Source organism: Dermacentor silvarum, chromosome 4, assembly GCF_013339745.2.
Source record: "Dermacentor silvarum isolate Dsil-2018 chromosome 4, BIME_Dsil_1.4, whole genome shotgun sequence".
NCBI classification, from domain to species: Eukaryota; Metazoa; Arthropoda; class Arachnida; order Ixodida; family Ixodidae; genus Dermacentor; species Dermacentor silvarum.
The window spans coordinates 99521451-99542315 of record NC_051157.2 but is presented as its reverse complement, the minus strand read 5'-3'; the positions used below and the strand labels follow the sequence as shown (position 1 = coordinate 99542315).

The 20865-nt window shown below is 44.4% G+C and overlaps 1 protein-coding gene across 7 annotated transcripts in view; it reads right to left on the bottom strand.

Annotated features, from left to right (window-relative positions):
* LOC119448782 (general transcription factor IIH subunit 1) overlaps nt 1-10509 on the bottom strand; it is a 93317-nt gene extending 82808 nt beyond the window's left edge. For 4 of the 7 annotated variants that reach the window (XM_049665877.1, XM_049665876.1, XM_049665873.1 and 1 more), the window contains exons 1-2: nt 9925-10506; nt 5909-6116 (exon numbers count right to left, since the gene is read on the bottom strand). In XM_049665877.1, coding sequence (XP_049521834.1) covers nt 5909-6116; nt 9925-10078 — 362 coding nt within the window. In that variant the 5' untranslated portion in view covers nt 10079-10506. Of the gene's footprint in view, nt 1-5908; nt 6117-9924 lie in introns of all 7 variants that reach the window. The other 3 variants (XM_049665875.1, XM_049665878.1, XM_049665879.1) reach the window with 2 other exon arrangements.
* Nucleotides 10510-20865: the final 10356 nt, after the last annotated feature.

The window sequence follows — 20865 nt, the reverse complement described above, 5'->3', positions numbered from 1 at the left end:
CACATTTGAGGCTGTTGCAGGAAAGGGGCAGGATACATATTCAAGGGAACACGGTTTAGGTAGGCGCGGACGTAGATAAGTTTAGGTGAACAGGGAAGTAAAATATGCACTCAATATTCATTATACAAATGCTATAAAACGAGGGGGGAAGTAGTAAACGCCGTGTTGGAAGGTTAGTACAAAAAGGAAGAACGAAGAAAGAAAATGTAGTCATGAACAGCAAAAAAATATATATATACATATATATACACACTTATACACACACATATATATATACACATACATACCCATACATACCCACATATATATCAGGGCAGAAAACAAGACACTGCGAAGTGATTCAAATTGCCATTGTACGACACAGCGCGCCTACGTGCATATAGTAGCTAGAAAGCATTGTTTGTTAACTTGGCGATAAAGGTTTGCAGTGATGTGCAGGTGACAACGTCATCAGGCAACAGATTCCATTCACGGATTGCCTGTGGAAAAAATGAGTACCTGAATATGTCGTTGTGAAATCTGTATTCTGTTAAGTGCTTGGTGTGTTTTGTTCGAGAACTACGTGTATCTGTCTGCTGTAAGTAGTCACTCGCATTGATTTTCATGCTACCATTAAGAAGAAGGAAAAGAAACTTAAGACGAAGTAGTCGGGCTCGGTTTTGTATAGTGGGAAGCTCAGCTTGCCTTAATAGTTCTGTAGGGGAGTCAAGATGGCGATACTTATTAAAAATAAATCTAATCGCTTTCCTTTGTACGCTCTCCAATTTTGCTATGTACTGTTTACGGAAGGGAAACCAACATACTATTCCATAATCCAGTATAGAGCGAACTAGTGACAGGTATGCTAAGCGTTTAGTTTCTATGGATGCGGATCTAAGCGACCGTTTTAACGAGTATAGAACTGCCAGTGCTTTATTAACAACATATGTTACCTGCTTGCCCCATTTAAGATCTGATGAAATTATGACGCCTAAATATTTATAGTCTTCTACTTTCTTCAACATCTGTCCTTGAAAATAATACGGGTAGTTCATGGGCGCTCTTTTATTCGTTACTGTCATATAAACTGTTTTTTCTGTGTTGATCACCATCTGCCACGTTTGGCACCATTGCGTTATATTTTCAAGTGCACTGTTTAAAGTTATCTGGTCTTCACGACAGGTTATTTCCTTGTAGATAACGCAGTCATCTGCAAACATTCTTACTGTGGCATTAGTATTAATGTGTAAATCATTGATAAAAAGAAGAAAGAGTATAGGAGCTAAAACGGCACCTTGTGGGACGCCAGATAGCACATCGCCGCAATCAGAAGAGTAGTCTTTGAAACATACATATTGACGTCGACCTGCAAGATAGCTTTTTATCCACTTGGTGACGTTGTTGTCACCGAGATAGTGGATAAGTTTCTGAAGTAATTTAGGATGGGAAACCCGATCGAATGCTTTGGATAGGTCTAGGAATATCATATCGGTTTGACTGCATTTGTCCATTGTAAGCGCTAAGTCGTGGATTGTCTCAATCAGTTGAGTTGTCGTAGATAATCCTTTTCTAAAGCCATGCTGATTACGGACAATTAAATTATTTTTTTCTACAAATGATACTATATGTTTTAGGATTATATGTTCGAGGATTTTGCCGGCCGTACAAGTGAGTGAGATTGGACGGTAATTTGCTGTGCTGGTAGTGTCACCGGATTTATGTATCGGGATAACCTTAGCAGTTTTCCATTTCACCGGAACCTCGCCCATTTGCAATGATTTTACAAAAATAATCAGCAAGAACTTTGACATCCATTCCGCGTAGCGCACTAAAAATGCATTTGGTATGTTGTCAGGCCCACAAGATTTTTTTTGGTCTATTTCAAGTAAGAGGGAAAAAATTCCCGATTCGGTTAAGATTAAGTCATCTAGTTTTGCTGTGTTGCTCGGAAGAGGTTTGAGGTTGGGTTGTTTACCGTTGTCTTGTGAATATACTGAAATAAAGTATTCATTGAATTCTGAAGCCTTTGCCATAGCTTCAGTTGGTGATGGATTACTGGTCTGACGTGACTTTGAATTAAGGTATCGCCAAAACTTAGACGGAGATGTTTTGATAAAATTACTTAAGGTGACATTCATGTATTCATATTTTGCCTTTTTTACGGCTGACTTTAGTGCCAGGGAGTGTTCGCGTATTTTAGTAGTGTAGCCTGGTATGGGTAGTTTATTTCTTAGTTTCCTTAATCTGGCAAGCTTTCGTTTTAGCTGTATTATGTTTCTTGTTATCCAAGGGTTTGTCTTACGTACTGGTTTGATCTTTGTGGGAATATATTTTGATAAGCAGTGCTGAATGATTGTTTCAAGTGTCGACCATAATGCATCTACTGAAACTGTAGGATCATTTGAGAACGATCTAAAAGTTGAGTAAGAGCAATCTAAATAATCAAGAACGCTGACGTCGTCGGCATTCGCCCAGTCGAAAATTCGTGTACACCCTCTTTGGGAAGGCGGAGGTGCGCCTAACAGTAAAGAACATTTAGTAGCTCTGTGGTCCGATATGCCGTCGACAACTTCCCATGAAACACTGTCTTCTGCAATAGCATCACTCACAAACGTCAAATCGAGTACATTCCTGCTTTTTGCAGTAACACGTGTTGGCTCCCGTATGAGCTGTCTAAGGCCAAAATTAAAACATAGATCAAGCATTGCCTCTGCGCGAGTTGTATCAGTACTGTTATCAAGGAAGTCCCATGCTATACTAGCAAGGTTAAAATCACCCGTAAGGATTAGGAATGTCCTCACTACAATGGTCCACACAGCATCCTTAAACAAAATCCCGCATTATAGGGCCCCTAAACAACCTCCGAGATCTTTTTACACATTTCACATAATCACGCACATTGTGTACAGAATGCCGTGACGATCCTCTTAGGCGAATGCGGCAGGGATAAGCGGCGTAGGGACACCTACAACTTTTTTTAAAGTCACAGTTTCGCCCGAAAGGCGAAGCATCGATTGCGGTAGCAAATTAGTGGTCAGCTATAGTACGAAGTAAGGATAGTAGTTTTATCGGCCATATAGGCAAACATAGGCATACTAACTTGCAAACATAGGCATACTAACTAAATTAATAAGCATGGTGTCATGCGCGCACAAGCAAACATGAACGCATCTCACTCGATGACCGCGGAAACTCGCTGTCAAAACGCTCGAGTGAGTAAGCACAACAGCAGCAGCAAGCGAATTGACCTTTGCGCCACCGCTCACATCAAGACGAACTAAGCCGCGAGAACACAGCGTAGGACGGACTCTGTCCCCGCCACATTTATCTTGTCTCTGTGAAACACGGTAGAACGGTATCATGTTGCAGGTCTGGCAAAGTGCCGGCGATTAGCGGGGCCTCCTTCTTCTGTTTGCTTGCACTTTCTCTTTTCTATTCGTGCAGTGGGTTGTCAGGCCTCTAACAATGTATGGTAAACAAAATGGGCAATGATTGCATATCATTCACAACACAGGGTCGGGTCTATCGCCGCAGGCACTGCTTCGCAGGAGCACAGCAGCGACAGCAGATAGCCCAAAAATGTGGAGTCATGGTAACCGAATGTGGATGGTATTTTGAAACTAGAAAAAAGTAAATGTGAACGAGATGTTGCTAATGACCACTGATCTCTGCCTATACTAGAGACCACTCGAAGGGAGAGACATGAAAGAAACAAAGAAACGCCTGTACGTCATTTAAAAAATTCTTGCAGCTGCATATTTGTTATAGACTCATACACAACTGTCACTATATTAGAAATTTTCGACTTCGGAGTAGTTTAGAAGCCCTTTAAACACATATTGAAACGCCATACTGCAGTGACTAACTGCAGTACAGTGATTACCCACTTCTCCCACCATAAGTCCATTTTCTCATAGTTCACTTACTTAATAATCCCACAACCACACTGGCTACTATGACTGCTATGAGCACTGCATATGCAGCTCAATTTCGCGTGTATACTCTATTTCAGTAGTTCCTGCAGTAGAGCCAAGTACGCAACCCACGAGCGCAGATTTTTGCACAGCCAGATGTAGTGCCACAGTTCAGAACTAAATGAACAAATAAATGGGCTTGATAAGTGTGGTCTTGTCGGCATGCGTTTACTTGGAAGCTTCTTTGCAAGTTTAAAAGTTTTTTGGTTTTATTTCTGCACGATTTTGCTTTGTTTTATAATAAAGTATTTATTGTGGCTCTATGATACTGAAAATAGAGTTCTCCACTTGTTTGAATGGAAACGCATAGAGACCAAAAGAATTACTGCAAGGCTGCTATACATACATTATTTTCCTTTAAAAAGTACAAATAATTAACTGATTTGGCAGTGGCTAAATTCATACATGTAAACGGCACAGCCACAAAACCACGGAGGACTCTCTCCTGGATAGTGCTTCGTCCTTCGCAAGAATGGCATCCGTATACTTGCTCGTGTGGTATCGTTAGTATCGTCCCAAGCTGCACCATTACGCGAAAGGATCAAATAAGTTGGCATTGAACTTGCTTAGAGCATTGTGGAAGGAGCGCAGTAAACGTGCACAAATTCTAATTAAGAAAACAGCTGCACTTACGGATGTCAGCGTGTGCACTGTGTACAAGTGGATGTTACAAGAGAGATCAAGAGATGGCGCCACCATCCCGTGCGACACAATGGACGAGTGTTCCTTCTGAACCCTTCGCTTCTGCCATCTCTGCAACCCTCCTTCTCCTCTGTATCTCGAAATATCTTGAAGACGCACGCCTTTTTGGTATCAGAGCAAATATGCAACGAATTTTGTACCGCTGCTATCACAACAGCTGATCTCGCTGCGCAGTTGCAGTCTTAGTAGATGCTGCCGCCGCCTACGCTGCATCACTTGCAGCTAGCAGACGACAGGGAACGGAAGGGCACCTTTAGGATGCGTTCGCACCCCTAATTGGGGAAAGAAGCCTGTAGCTTCCACAGTGCTGCACGGAACTACTGAAACAAAGTATAGTGCCAGGAGCAAAGGTGTCAACACCGTGATTGAAGAGACTAACAGGGTCTTGTGTTACAAAGCTACACACAGGCCACGACAACACACTGTAGTGGGAGCTGCAAATTATTTTGATCGTCTGAAGTTCTTTAACACAGTAAAATTTCACTAGGGGCACATTTTTTGCATTGCTTGCTTTATCAGAATTAAGCTTGCCAGAGACAGAAATCAAGCCGAAAACTCTCTTCTCAGCTGTTCTCAAGTGAATTTCAGATCTATAAGCACTCAATCTGTCTCTTGGTTTGCGTCCAGCAGGTGTCATCATTTACACTAAATTAAATTATGGGGTTTTACGTGCCAAAACCAGTTCTGATTATGAGGCACGCCGTAGTGGGGGACTCCGGAAATTTGGACCACCTGGGGTTCTTTAATGTGCACCTAAATCATTTACACTATCTTGAATGGGAAGGCAACTTCAAATTTCTTTCATTCTTTTTTTTTTATTTTTTTGTTGTGTAAGTTCATAACAAGAAAATGTTTTTGTGGACTGCATTCACAAAGCAAGGCTAATCCTAGGTGGCTTGTTGTTGAAGCCAAAAGAGCAATTCAGAATCTGCATGCAGCACGAGAATGCTACAGTAGCCTTGCTGTGGCGCATTTTGCAGCACTGTGTATGACTCAGAGACCAATATGCTCACCATAACACAAACTTTGCTTACTGCCTCTTCCAGTCCCGTGTGACTTGCTTGTGTTTTAGCGCAGCGCAAAGCTAAACCCCCAAAAAGGCGTTTTCTCATGTAGCCATTGTTCTGGTTACAGATTACAGGTAACATAGCTTATTTTTGTGATGTGAATATAACATTTATCCCTCTTGTTGCATCAAGTGTTAACAAGCAATCGGTATAAAAGTGAGGCAAAAAAGTATTGTCATAGGGCACCTGTTTTTTTCTTCAAGGTCAGAATTCAAAGTCCTTTTAAACTTTGGCAGCAGTTGCTGTAGCAGCTCCTTCACGCTGTTCCTGTCTTCCAATTGAGCCTGGGTGCCTAGAGGGTTGACAAAATGGAAGGTGGTCGCAGAACCCTCGGCGCCATGAAGAACCACTTGGAGCTGCACTTTAGCCTTGCCCTCTGGCGATATCTTTTGCACTGCACGATGAATAAAAAAAAAAAAAAAACAGATGCATTTAACTACCCAAAGCACATGAGAGTTACATGCTGGAATGGAAACACTCATCATGAACTCTGATCACATACTATACATCAAAATACCACCGTTATTTGCAATTTCAAAACAATTGCAGTGAGAGCAGGTGACTGTCAGTCTCAGAACATGAGCACTTAGAAGATATTGATTGTTGCTGACATCAACCCAGAGAATTGAATCATGGCAGTAAATGCAAGAACACCCGTGTGCTTGCGTTGTAGTGCACGTTAAAGAACCCCAGGTGGTCAAAATCAATCCGAAGCCCTCCATTACGGCGTGCCTCATAATCAGAACTGGTTTTGGCATGTAAAACCCCAGAAAGAAGTGTTAATTTTTTATCACAAGTGAGCTGTCCAATTATTTCTTGCTTAAAATGTAAAAAATTTGATAAAAATTGTGGGGTTTAATGTACAGAAACTGCACAGAGGGTTATGAGGGATGGTGTGTATACAGTGGAGGGCTCCAGATTAATTTTGACCCCCTGGGGTTCTTTAATGTGCATCGAAAAAGCACAGCACACGAGCATTCTTTCATTCTGCCCCCATCGGGATGTGGCCACCATGGCTGAGATCGAACCCACAACCCTGTGCTCACCAGCGCTACAACATTGTCAGTGAGACATCATGGCAGATAACATAAACTTGGTAACAACTTGAGGAGTATAACGACTTTCACGCTGGCATTGTTAAACTACATCAATGAATGAACTTTTTTTTTTTTCCATAAAGAATGACTTGACTGGAAAAATGGAGACGGGTATAGCAAAAGAAGGCGACACCACCCTAGTTCTGATGGCCACAAGTTCCAAATAAATGAAACTTGCACCCCCCCCCCCCTTTTTTTTTTAAAAAAAAGGGGTCCCAGCTTTCTTGGTATAAATGTAGAGCTACTCCAGGTCATGTAATAGTCTCCACATAACTTGTTCATAAAACTTTGACTAGCCTATACTTCATACTCTGTGATGCAGGCCAATTGAAGACGATATCTACTAAAGCTGAACCTTGGCTTTAGCTAGTTGGTGGTCCATACTTCAAAAAATCAACAACACAAAAGAAAAAAAAAGATTCGGATAGAAAATGATTTCACTGGTGTCCTTTGACACCAGATGGTAAATCAGAAGTTGTGTTGATCTTATACAACAGACAGGGTCGAATGTCTGTCCTCATAATTAGCAAGACTAAACAAGAGCTGTGCCTGGACAAAAGATTGCATTTATGTTTAACGTTAATTACCTTAATATCAAACTTTGAGCATGTTAGGTTCCCTGCTTATCCTGACCCACCATGCACACAACACAGTTGAAGCTTAAAAGAGCTCTGTACTTGGCTCACATTAAGCTCTATGGACTTTTTTTTTTTTTCTTTTTTGAAGGCTGTTAGGCAATATTTTTGCCTTTGAACACAGTTTCCTATCTGTCGCTCTTTTGGGAAATAACATTACTTGCACATGACTCATGAAACTAATTTTTGGTTTGCTGGTCACAGTTAATAAAATGCATTTCAGGAAAAAAGCTTTTCATCCACTTGTGTCCTTGCTTGTTCTGACTGCATCAAAGCCTTACTGTGTGTATATATCGTTTATTGCACTGTCTTTCACTTGTAACTGTATTGCTTACACGCCCGTTTGCTTGGTGCACTGCAATATGCAAAAAAAATCAACACAAGAAAAAATAAATGTCTAGCTCAGTGGAAGAATTTTTCAGTTAATGCTTTGCACCGACAGGTGAATAAATTGGAAGCCGGCAAAATTGTTGAAAACAAGGAGACAGACTTGTGACGGATATCACTGTATGCATGTCTAGGTATGATAATGGCGAAAATTAAATTCACTTAAATGCCCACTGTCTTCAACCCCTCCTGAAATTATAAAGGTGGAGGTAAAGGGATGGTTAAATGTTTTAACAGAGTAGTGATCTTCACAGTATGTGCCACCTGGGCCTGCTCTACTGTCACTACCCTGTCGGCACGGATGCCACGCCAACAAAAGAAGCTGTGCTGCAGTAAACCTGTATATCATTTTCCATGTAATTTTTGCAGTACACATATTTTACCACACAGCTTGACACAAAGGGTTCTTGCCAAGAAGTGTACAAGGTTAAGCCGCTAGCAGTCGCATAGTAATGAATAATGACACATTCTTTTTATTTATTGCGTATGACACAATGTATTCTAATATATCCATTTGGAGGTTATACTGAAGTTCATTTTCCCAAATGGGTGACGCATGCACAGAGCAGGCCCAGGCGGCATGTACTGTAATAATAGTCTCTCGTTTTAACTGTAACAAAGCTGAAAGTTGGGCAAGTTGGTTTACGATCATTGTGAAAAACAGTGTGACCCTGAACACGGATGGAGAGAAAAGTCCTTGTATTTCTTCTGTCCATCCCTGTTTAGTAGTAGTAGTAGTAGTAGTATACTTTATTTAAAGCGAATGAAGCGCATTTTGTCCCAGCAGGAGGGCCCCTTAATCCACGGCTCCTGTAGCCTTGGCTGCTAAGCGAGCCCGGTTCACCAGCTGTACCTGGTCATCCAGGCTTGAGCTGCGCAGCACGGCCTCCCATTGGGACTAGCTAGAGTTGGGGGAATTGGCGGATTTTGCTGACACCCCCAGGTAGGGTGGTATAAATTGGTGTATTCGCTGCAAAAGAGGAATGTGTTATGGTATTTTGTGGCGTACCACTGATTTAGTAAGCTTAGGTGTCTGTACATGTCCATCTGTAGTCACCACCAGATGACAGCCTCCTCTCTGGTTAGTTCATTATGGGGTGGGGGTAGCCTTCTGCATCCTAATCGGCTGTATTATCTTTGCATATTGTGTAAGCGAATGGCAGGTACCCATCCCCGTTGCCTGTGTGCCATATCCCGGTGCTCGGAGGGTACTCGCTCGAGCTACAGCGTGGGCTCACGGACCACTGGGCATGGACACCCCCATGGCGGGGGCCCATACTACTTGACTCGATGCAGTTTGTCTCGATATGTTGTCAGTAATCAGTGCAGTGTCTGTGGTACACATCCGTCTCTGTATGCACGGCAGGCCACTTCAAAGTCGGTGACTATGATGGTGCTCGGGTCACGATTGGTGGCAGCGAGGCCCCCCCCCCTATGGCAGCCTCTTCCGCATCTACCGAGCTGGATGTTCTTATGGATGCTATGACGACGGTATTCATCGTCTGGTCTATGACGCTGATAGCTGACGCCCTGTGTCGCTCGTATTACAATACGAGCGACACAGGGCGTCAGCTATCAGTCCATGTATCCAAAAGCAGTGTGGTTGATGAAAATTCTGGCGTCTGCTTTTGCCCTGGCCTTCGCCCTTCCTTCATGGTCTCCTGGGTGCATATTCTTCGGTATCAGGCTACCTGTATTAGTTCATAGATTGCCACCGGTAGTGATTGCGGCATGATGCTGTGCCCGTTCATTGTCCCTTAATAGTCTAGTTTTTTTGCAGCAGGTGTCGTCCTGCGGCTGAATTGAGCAGCCGCAGGACGCTGCTGGTTAAATAAATGAGCTTCGACAAGTTCTCTGTTTAAAGTCGCGCAGCTTTTCTCAATGAAGATTCACGGCTTGAAACGGCAGTTTCGCGCCACTGACACCGGAACGTCTATCGGGCGCTTGCATAATTCAAGCCGAACTACCTGTCGCGCGGCGCGATTATGTTTATACGTATACACATGCATACACGGCATCATGCAACAGCCATGTTCCGAGTCATCGCTGCTACTGCTACATCCTTCACGACACGAGTACTCACTTTTGATGTCGGCATACTTGTGGCTCACGGAAAAGGAATCCTTGCCCTCCAACATCCAGGCAATGCGCTCTGCCATCAAGTAGAGGGTCCCGTTGTTCTTCTTGTAGCGCACATTACTTACCATCAGAAGAACGTCTTCCGAAGATGTGCCCATAGCTTCGAGGCGATGGGGCGAATTCGCGCCCAAAGTAAGCACCCACTGATTTCAGAATTCAGGCGCAATGTGGATACTGAAGTGCACGAAACGAAACTGAAGCCACGCTTCAGATGGAGTAGTCACGGTAACCGGCGCATCCGTAGCTCGAGAGTGGACGATTCATGCGGGAGGATTAGTTCTTCGTACAGCAAATCGCAACAAAAGAACGGCAGGGAATATGGTCCGCTGTTCGCACATTCGGAACAGATAAACAACCAAAACCTTCGCGGGCGAAAACACACAATGCCTTCGAACACTACACAACATATAATACGCTACACTCGTCGCAACCAGCGAAGAGTAAAAGCAAATCCCACAACACGACTACTATCTACAACTGCCCGAACCGCCAGCAATGTCCATTCAACCATTCAACATGTTATGCCATGCCGTGTCGGCTTCGGCCCATCGGCCACCTAGCGGTAAGCTTGTTTTAAAATATGGCCTTCGAGATTAGGCAGCGTCAAACTAGTTTGGTCAACCGCCAGTAGGTGGCGACACAAGTCCGTTAAAGCTGCGATGAAACTGTTGTACCGCATTTCTTCGGATTTTACGGTCATTTTTAATACTTCCCACTTGTGCTTGAACTCCGAACAACATTCACATGCCAGTTCAGTGGCGTGTCCAGGGGGTGGCATACAAGGCACATGCCCTCCGCTCCTCAGAAATTTCTGTGTCAGTAAGTAAGTGGTTCTTGAGGGAAAAGGGAAAGGTTGGCGCTATCTTCTGCAGCCCTTGAGGGAGCACGGCTCAGCGCCATGCGGCCTGCCCTAGTACCCCTACTCCCTTCCCTCACCGTCCCCGGTCAACGATGCGGCGCAATTAACCCTCCCTCCACCCCTTGCGGTCCGAATTTTTCAAATCAAGGGAAAATTTTATATAACATGCATCTAAATGGCAAAGTCAAGGAAAAGGAAAGAACATTTCCCCACTTGAGTGAATTGAATCTCCAACGTGTGTGTGTACGTGCGTGTGTGCGTGTGTGCGTGCGTGCAGGCTTACTGCTACGTATACTGAAGCCTCAAAGTGCGGTCAAATTGCTACGCAAAATAACACAGTCATCGACCGATTTTTCGGGCATGGACAGCCCAAAAAAATTTGTTGTGACGGTAACATTGTTTTCATTCTTTTTTTTTTTCTTTTTTTTTTTTTTTTTTTAACGGCGTGCCGGCGGCCGCGGAAAATTCGTTTACAGACCTCCAATAATTAAAGCAAAACTTACTTGAAATTTCATTATACCCGAGGCCGTGGGTACGTTCCGCGTTCATCCCCGGAGAGCGTCACGTCATGGAGTTCAGATACCACGCACGCCGCCTTGACACCGTGACAATGTCAGTTTAGGTTGTGCTGCGCAAAATTATTCTGTAGTTTTATTGGCTTCATGGTCCACGCGTAAGTTTACACCGTTCTGTCCAGTACGTAAGCGTGCACATGAGCTAGCCGGGTAGGTGTTCACGGTGGTTGCAGTGGTTCATCACCCGCGGACTTGGATATATATGCCTGAAGCCCCTGAGGAAGGCTGTTATATATATAGACACACAATGCAGCATATCACTAACACTGAAAGACGCACGTACATGGTGTCGAGTCAATATAAGTTTCGCTATGACCCAATTGGTCTAATTAGGACCAAATTTGATATGTTCCCATTGACCGCAATGACATCCAGTGGATATCATCTAGAGATCGATCCTCTGCTAGAATATGGAAATCCCTGCGATAGGTTGAATGCGTCCAGCGGACGTCCCATCGCACGATCGTTTGGCTGGACTTTCCGCGTCGTGCGGGCATATTCTTTGTGTGCGCGTGCCGGGTACCATGGAGACATGCGCTTGGTACACTGCGAGTGCATGTCAGGGCCTTTTGCGCATTGTATGATATAAGGAATATCACAAGAAGTTTGCATGCGTACGTGCATACGTATGCGCACATGCGGGAGTATACGCAAGTGTAGTGAGCTTCTTTTTTCTATCGGTCTTCCGCAAAGCAAAATTAAAGTGGCAATTAACAGGCATAACTGAAGCCTTTAACGTAAACTGCTTTAAAAAAATACGGAAGGCATGATAGGTGTACACTTGAGCTGCAGACATGATAGCTTCGAATTATAACTCGGGCATATCAGAAAACGCGTATCTCGGGTGGAAACTGAAATACCAAGCTACTGGGAGGACAACTATATTCAAATATATGTGGGCCAAAAAAAAGGTCCAGGTGCAATATCCAATATGGGACGTCCTACGGACGTTCTGTTTATCTCCGAAGCGGTGCATGGACGTTGGGACGTGATCGGCAAGTCCCACTGATGAACTCTTTTCACTGGGAATTGTCAGCGGTCGTCAACCTTCGCTGTATTTCAATGGCTGGCAAAATACTTACACACTATATTCCATACCTATGGGAGGCCGTGCTGCTCAGCTCCAGCCTGGATGACCAGCACCACCTGGCGGACCGGGCCCGCTCGGCGGCCAAGCTCACGGCCGCCCTGGAATAAGGGCCCCTCCCTTCGCAGAACATTTCTTCCCTAATGTTTGTTCTGTGTGCGTGCGTGCGTGCGTGCGTGCGTGCGTGTGTGTGTGTGTGTGTGTGTGTGTGTGTGTGTGTGTGTGTGTGCGTGCGTGTGCGTGTGTGCGTGTGTGTGTGTGTGTGTGTGCGTGTGCGTGTGTGTGTGTGTGTGTGTGTGTGTGGGGGTGTGTGTGTGTGTGTGTGTGTGTGTGTGTGTGTGTGTGTGTGTGTGTGTGTGTGTGTGTGTGTGGGTGTGTGTGTGTGTGTGTGTGTACTCAGTGAACTTCATGAAAAGCACGCCCGGGCCCGGAAAGCGCGTGCTGTGCTCTTGCGTAACGATGCAGCTTATGCCCACATCGTTCTTTTTCACTGGCATGCTTCCCCATTTTCCCCTCTTGTTTACTTTTTAGCCTTCACATGACAGTTCTTAACGACCTACCATGAGCTGCATTCAGCTCAATTAAGGCTCTCGATCCTCATCAAGTTTGCACCAACAATTAACAAGTATAGTGAATAAGACTTTCGTTTACTACGAGTGGTTCATAGCTCGAAATGAGGTGGGTTTATCAGAAGCTGTGGTTCCATTTAGAAAAGAGGTTGATAGTACAGCTCCTACATGAAAATTGTTTGGCGAAAGTGCGCGCTTTCGAGAGAAACAAGTAAACATGCGTAAAGCGTGCTTCACCCGAATACTGCGTGAACGGCGGTGAAACAAACTAGGCAGGAGCACGGTGTCTTGCATCTATGGGTTCTACCGTTGACAAATCTGTGTATGGGGTCTTGTCGCCCAGTCTTTGCTACAACTTAGAAGAGCGACAGCTGTTTCTTGCAGACGTCGCACGTAAGGTGAGGCACACATAATTTAATTAGCTTCCCTCCTTGTTTTTTTGCTCACGTTAGTAAAACAGCGTATATATATATATATATATATATATATATATATATATATAAGGATTATTATTCTTCCAAATGAGCCAGACACACTAACCAAAACTATGTGAGATATAGCAGAGTCCACCTATAAATTCTATAAGTGTCCACCTTGTGGACATGTCCATTTGTCCGTTTCGTCTGCTTCTAAAGTGATTGGCTGAGCTGGGGTACGCCGTCACAAGGATACAGGCACCCCCATCTAGTCAGCACTTCAGCAGCAAGCCGCAGACGAAATGGACATGTCTACTAGGTGGATGCTTAAAGGATGCCCCTCTCTGGCAAGAAAACTTGCCATTTTTCCTCTAGAAAAAGTATCACCATGAAACGGGTCACATAATTAAGGCAATCGAACCATGCGCAAAGATCGTATTTTCGATCAAACATGAGTCAGATCCCGCTGGTGCATGGATAAAAATGAACCAAATGCACTCGCCCAATAGAAGAGCGCTTTCCAGACAATGTAATCGAGTCCATATGACAGTCTCACTGCATGTTACTTATTTGTGTGACAGCCTTAAATGCTACTCAAGAAAAAAGTGGTCGCAGTTTCACCTGAAAGGCGAAGCATCAATTGCGATAGCAAACTTGTAGAGAGCTATACGGAGTAATGATATTAGCTTTATCAGCTGTATAAACTTGGACATGCAGCAGCATCGGCAACACGCAGAACTGTTGTCGACGCCATCGGCGTTTTGCCCGCGTTCGCTCAAAATGCGTGCGGCGTTGGTGACTGTTGCCGGAGCCTGTGATATAAATAGGCACTTGGTGCCGCAGCTAAACGTCGCCTCCCTTCCCTCCCCCTCCCCCACGGCTTCTCGCGCGTCGGAAGAAGGTGCGTTTGCTCTACATATATGGTGATTGTAAAGGAGAAAAGAGACGCCTACTTCTGCAAGTAGTACACTGTACTTTAAGGGAGCACGGCGCAGAACGCGCGTTTGTTCTCCGCCGTGCGTTCACTCCCCGTGAAAGCGCGCGTCCCTCGCGCCCTTTCACTCGCACATACAGCGTTCGGCGCGCGGCGACGATTTCAACTCCATTGACGTCATACGGAACCTCACGGCGACGCCGACGGCAGAAATCTGCTTTGGAGTGTCCATATAATTGCTATCGCAATAAAAGATCCTGTGGGAGGTTACAAAAGGAGACTTCATATGCTTTCAAGCAGACGAATTTGCTATCTACAAATATTATTCCCAGAGTTTATGAAGCATAGCAGTGTCCATAATTGCCAATGCTCTAATGGTTTTTCTACTGAAATCAAATCAGACCGTTCTTGAAAGTCATTTTCAGCAAAGTTATCGTTCCAAAACCACATCAAATCGAAAAAAGCCAAATCCCAATTTTACATCATAATATTGGTGCTGCATAATTTTTCATTTCTTGTTGCTCTGGAGTTGCTCGAGATCTAGCTGACTTGTACAACATATAATATAATTTCTTGGATAGCGTTGCATTTCGATCCGACGACAAATTCTTGCGCTCGTGCTTTTGCACAACTTTTGTAAAACCTACATGATGCCGTTTGTCGCATCTTGTCTCTAATAATCACAATAATATAAACGATTGAGTCATTTACTAGTAATGACTGCCTCCGTTTAAGTGAATCAATTACATAGATTTCTTCTAAATAAAAGCTCGTTTCTTCTTCGACGCAGGTACACTGTAAATCAATCGTACACCCTGAATAACGCTTTCGGTCTATAACTCATACCCTTACACCCTTACAGGCGTAAGGGTATATGTTATAAATTAAGTTCCACCCTTAGGGACCTTTAGAGGTGTAAATCGGTTTACAGCGTACAAGTTAGCAACGGAAACTTTCAGTACACGTCGTTCCTGTTGTCGGCGCAGCATTGCACGTGTACAACGAAAACCCATTTCAGACAAAAAGAAAGAACGTTCTGCTCATTATTACTACAAAACAGTCGCTCAATTTTGAGAAGCGAAAGCGCCCGGACGTGCGTGAAAGTCGGGGACACGCTATCGCTAGTTATGCACGTTCGTTATTCCAAAGCTCGGAAGAGGCTTAAGATCATTATAGCCATGCCTTGGTGACATGGTGTCTCCATGCAGGTTAGATCTTCTAAGCCAGTTCCAAAAGCTGCTCCTCTCGGGGGCGGAAGGTATAGCGTGAATGTTTTGACGGATAAGCGCATACTTAAGGGCTCGTGGTGAAGTTCCAGTAAAGCAGTTTCGGAGAGAAGACAAAAAATGCTCTGCTGGTATTATGTGAATAAAAGGTTTAACGATCGCAGGCAGAGTACGCACACTAGCTACAGGCTTCGCGATCCAGTCTTTCTTGTTATTGTTGTGGTTGTTTCTGAGCCGTATATGCTTACACGAAGAACGTATCATTCGGGTTCGTCTACACGTATTTTTTTTTATTCCAGCAATTTCTGAAGCGTGCATGGCCTTAGATAAGCACTTGTAAAAAAAGAAAAAAAAAAGAAAGGCACTGCTAACAATTATTATCTCAAAATAAATAAATGAATAAGGAAACAAAGGTACTCCTGGCAGGAAAGTTCCATTCATTGCGAATATAGAGAAAAAGCGGAAGCCTCCATGCGTACATGTCTCAGAAGAGTCACTTTAATGATTGTTTAATAACGTACATAACATTATGGTGGTGCCCCGTATGCCTTTGTGAGAAAAACGTCCGCTTGCAAACCTGCTATCACAATTTCAAATAACACCAAGTGTTCGCAGCTAGATGGAGACTTGAAGTTATCAACAGCGGGGGAACAAGGGAAGTCTCAAGAAGGTTCCTGGTTGAGGTTTCCGTTGTTCTATACTCCTGGTTATCCCCAGTTAATAATTAAGCGATGGGTTCGGTACTATACCTTGCACTTTGTAGACACGATGGGGTAGCTTTAGTGCGATTATAGCAGTCTTTGAGTTCTTCACCTATATTTTCGGTATACGTGCGCATGTCCGCGCCTAACCTCTTTCATGCCAACTTACGTCATGGTCATGGGCAAGTGGGCAGCGCAACATCCGGATGCTGTGCTGAGGCAACCGGATTCAAAAAACCAACCGTTGGACCAACTTGCATCACTTGACAGCACGCGTTCAAGGTTAGATGCGCTCGGCGTTTTCATGAATGCACAGAAACAGGCAACGGTCAAGCGGAGCGAGAGCGAGCATCAACAACCACACCCGTCGGTCTTCGTCTTCGGCTAGCGCCCGTAATTGTCACTACAGTGACTACACTACTGCATTGACAATACTGCAACAGGCTACGGCCAATCGTCAAGAGGGTCAGTGGAAACAGCTGCTGTGGGTACCAGGGCACGCGGGAGTTCGAGGCAATGAGATTGCTCATGCCTCTGCCCGAGAACTTTTACACCGGGACTCAGCCGATTCCTCCACAGCACAACTTCTCGCTGAGCAGGACGATCCCTAGCCCCTCCTTTCATATTCTGAGATCCTGCGACACCTCCGGCTGAGTAGACTCACTTTACCCCCGCCTGATCCCAAATTAGATAAATCAACGCAGGTAGCATGGAGACGCTTACAAACATTGTCCTTTCCGAATCCTTATGTGTTATCAAAGATAGATCCTACGACGTACAATCCGCAATGTAAATTCTTTCCCCAGAGGGCCACGTTATACCACATGGTCTGGGCGTGCCAACAGAATCCGAAAATATCGGCCAAGCATAATCCGACGATAGTCGAGTGGGAGGCGACCCTGTCCAGCTCGGACCCAGAACAGCAACAAGCCCTAGTCAACCGAGCCCGGATGGCGGCAAAAGCCAATGGTCTTCCGGACTAGGAGGTCCAACCACAAGATGACTATTAATTTTTCACCAATAAATGTTTTATTCTCTACACTATAGGTAGGAAAATATAATGAACAACACTGCTGAACAAACAAATTTGTTGTTGTTGTTGTTGTTGTTGCCTTTGGTAGGAACTAAGATGATTCGACGTGGCCCATAAATATGTGACTACCTTGCTGGAATGGTTGTCTGAACTCCCTTCGGGGCACAGCAAAGCAGTTTTCATTTCCTAGAAAGTAGATTAACACTGTAACTTGTGCATGCGCATCATGCACAAGTTTTCATGCATTTTTTTTATTTTTCTTCTTTTCTTTCCTTTCTTTTTTATCGTCTTTCACGTACGTCATTTCTGCTGTACGCGGATGACACCAGTCTTTTTGTTTCTGGACAAAATACAACTGAAGTTGTTGCCACAACCCAGAGCATCCTTTCAGATGTGCTGCAATGGTCTACTGCTAACGGCCTACGAATGCATGCGAAAAAAACAAAAGCTGTCTTTTTGTAGCTTCAGAGCGACGGGAGAGCAGTACAGACACTCAAAACCCTCAAATCCACAACCCACAACATAGCCCAAATGATACGTTGCGTGACGTATCGAAAGGTGGGAATGCGAGAAGACGATACCCTAAGGCTCGTACAGGCCTTATTGGTTAGTCGAACCACGTATGGCTTACCGTACCAAATCCTGAACAGGGAGGAGGAAAGGCAAGCCAACACGATAATCCGAACCGCTTTCAAGGCTGCTCTGGGCATGTACCTCCACGGAGCGCATGTTAGCTTTGGGAGTGCACAATACTTTCGACGAACTGAGGCAGGCCACTCTGATGCGACAGAGGGAACGCCTCAGCTTCACAAAAACTGGTAGGGCAATATTGGCTAGACTCAATATCCCAGCATACCCCATTTATATCACCGAACAGGCCGTATCTCTCCCTCCTCTGGTGAGATCCAAAATTACAGTAGCTCCAATTCCCAAGAACACGCATCCCGAGTACAAGGAAAAGCACAAAGCACGCGCACAACACATTCAGTCAATGTACTCTTATAACCACAGGTACAACACGTACTACACGGACGCAGCTGCGTATGCAGAGGCGACCGGGCAGCGCTACCAAAGGAGGTACGCCCTGGCAGTCGTGAACGTGATCTGCCTGCAGCAAATAACCACATCGGCCACGGCGGCATCCCCCACCTGGGCCGAAATATTAGCTGCGCCGATCGCACTGGCTACTCGGAGTGTTCGAAAAGGGACTCGGTCGTGGTCACGGACTCCCAGGAGACATGTCGCATGTTTCTCAAGGGGCACGTGACTGCGGCTAGCCTCGCGATAATCCCCAAATTCCTCAACTACCGTCATCGCCTACTCTGGTGCCCGGGCCACGCGGGGGTACAGGGGAACGAAGAGACTAACGCGTTAGCTCTAGGGTTTACTAACCGAGCGACGGCATCCTCTTCTAACCCCAACCGGTTATCCGCACTATCCCTCACAAGACATCATTGCTCATCAGCGCGGAGTCAGCGCGGAGGCCGAACAGAAAATACCCTCCGCCTCACCCAAAACTTAGCAGGGAAGAGGCCACCGATTGGCGCAAAATACAGACCAGGGTATTCCCCCATCTAAACTAAACGCCATGTGTCCCACTGGATATATAGGGCGAACTGTCCTTGGTGTGGTGGCATACCTACCATAATACATATAACCTGGGAGTGCACTATATAAGCACCCTCATAGGCCAAATGCCAGTAACACAATGTGGGGGGCATAGCTCGCCCGCTCCGACCAGACAAGACAAAAGTCCTTAATTAGCCAGATCAGGCAGGCGCGCCAGAGGCCAGTGGGGCCCTGGACTGAGAGGCTCCGACCACCCCTCCTTAAAATCTTTTCCATTGCAATAACGTTTCTATTATTATTATTATTATTATTATTATTATTATTATTATTATTATTATTATTATTATTATTATTATTATTATTATTATTCAGATCCAGAGGCACGGAAGTTAAGGTGAACCAGCTTGAGGGAACTCCCGTTGAAATAGTGGACAGACAAAAAATTCTGGGTGTAAATTTTTCCGCTGATATGACATGGACGTCTCGTTCTGAATCTTTGACAAAATCATTGTCGCGTGCTGCTGGCGTTCTGCCACGATGTAGACACTTTCTTACAGAACAAGCTAAGCTCCAGATTTTCCCCACGCTGTCTCCTACCCATCTAAATTATTGCCTATTGGTCTGGCGCACCACAACTGCACGTAACATAAATACAAAACATCTATTGCAAAAGAGAGTTCTTCGGTATATTGCGAACGTCCCGCGCAACAGTAGTACGGATACATTGTTCTTCATTTATAAAATAATTAGCATGAAATATACGTTAGATTTTCGTTTAATATATAGTCACGTCTTTGAAAATGAACAATTCAGGGTGTTAATTAAAAGTTTATCTAACATACGCATGCAATTAACACAGTGACTCACGTACCCGCAGCGCCGACAGGTGGCTTGTTCCTTGTCGGCGCGAGGCCTATTTTCTGCGGTCACTGAGGTTTACATTGCCGTCTTTGCTCAATAAACATGAACAGAGAGACCTCGGCTTTGCTATACGTTCACCAAAAAGAAATGCGTGTATTTTTCAAACTCTTGCTTAATCATTTTATAATATGATGTCCTATCACTATTAAAATGTTTATTAACTTTTAGCATTGAGTTGATTGCTATCTGCGTCATGTGTATACACGTGTTGCTTTGCACCTTTTGACTAGACTACTTAACATTCTAGAATGCCTGTATGCATTGATTGCATTTGTTGTATTTGTACTACTTATTTCCTTTTTGTTTTTCGTATAATTTTGTATAATAATTCCACTATTGTAAATCTGTCTGTTCTTGCAAAACTGGACTGTGAAACCGTTGCCATGTACGTGGGCCCTATACGGCTCTTTCAAGCGGTTTGGTACCGCTTTTCGCCTTAGGGACCCCCAACTGTCGTTGGAAATAAATAAATAAAGATTGAGAGATTGATTGATTCTGACATTCAGGTGCACTGGAGGTTCCATTGTTAATATTAGGCTAGACGTTACGTCCTTGTCACAGGCGTTAGGATGGAGTGACAGCTTTACTGTTGCTGGCAATTATGACTGATAAGTAAAAACAAAACAAAAAAGAAAACAGAGTAAATTGATTGCAAGGAAAGAACACTACAGTGGGGAATAAAACACAGAGGAAAGTTACAAAACGCTTCAAAGAGTTCACACGGAAAAACATACATGAAAACAAACTAAGGAGGCCCGACAATGTACAGAAAGCAATTTTAACGAAACATTATCTCGAGTCGAAGTGGAGAAAATAGGAGAACGAGTTTCGTTTAATCTGTGCCAACAGTGTTCCACACTTCTGTACCACGGCGAAAAGAAGCAGGCGGCCGCTGAAGCAGAATCAAGTAATCATAAGGAGAGAAAAAAAAAAGATAATAAAAAGGATGGCGCCAGAAACAAGGCGATGGACTATTCTTTTCTTTCTTTCTTGTC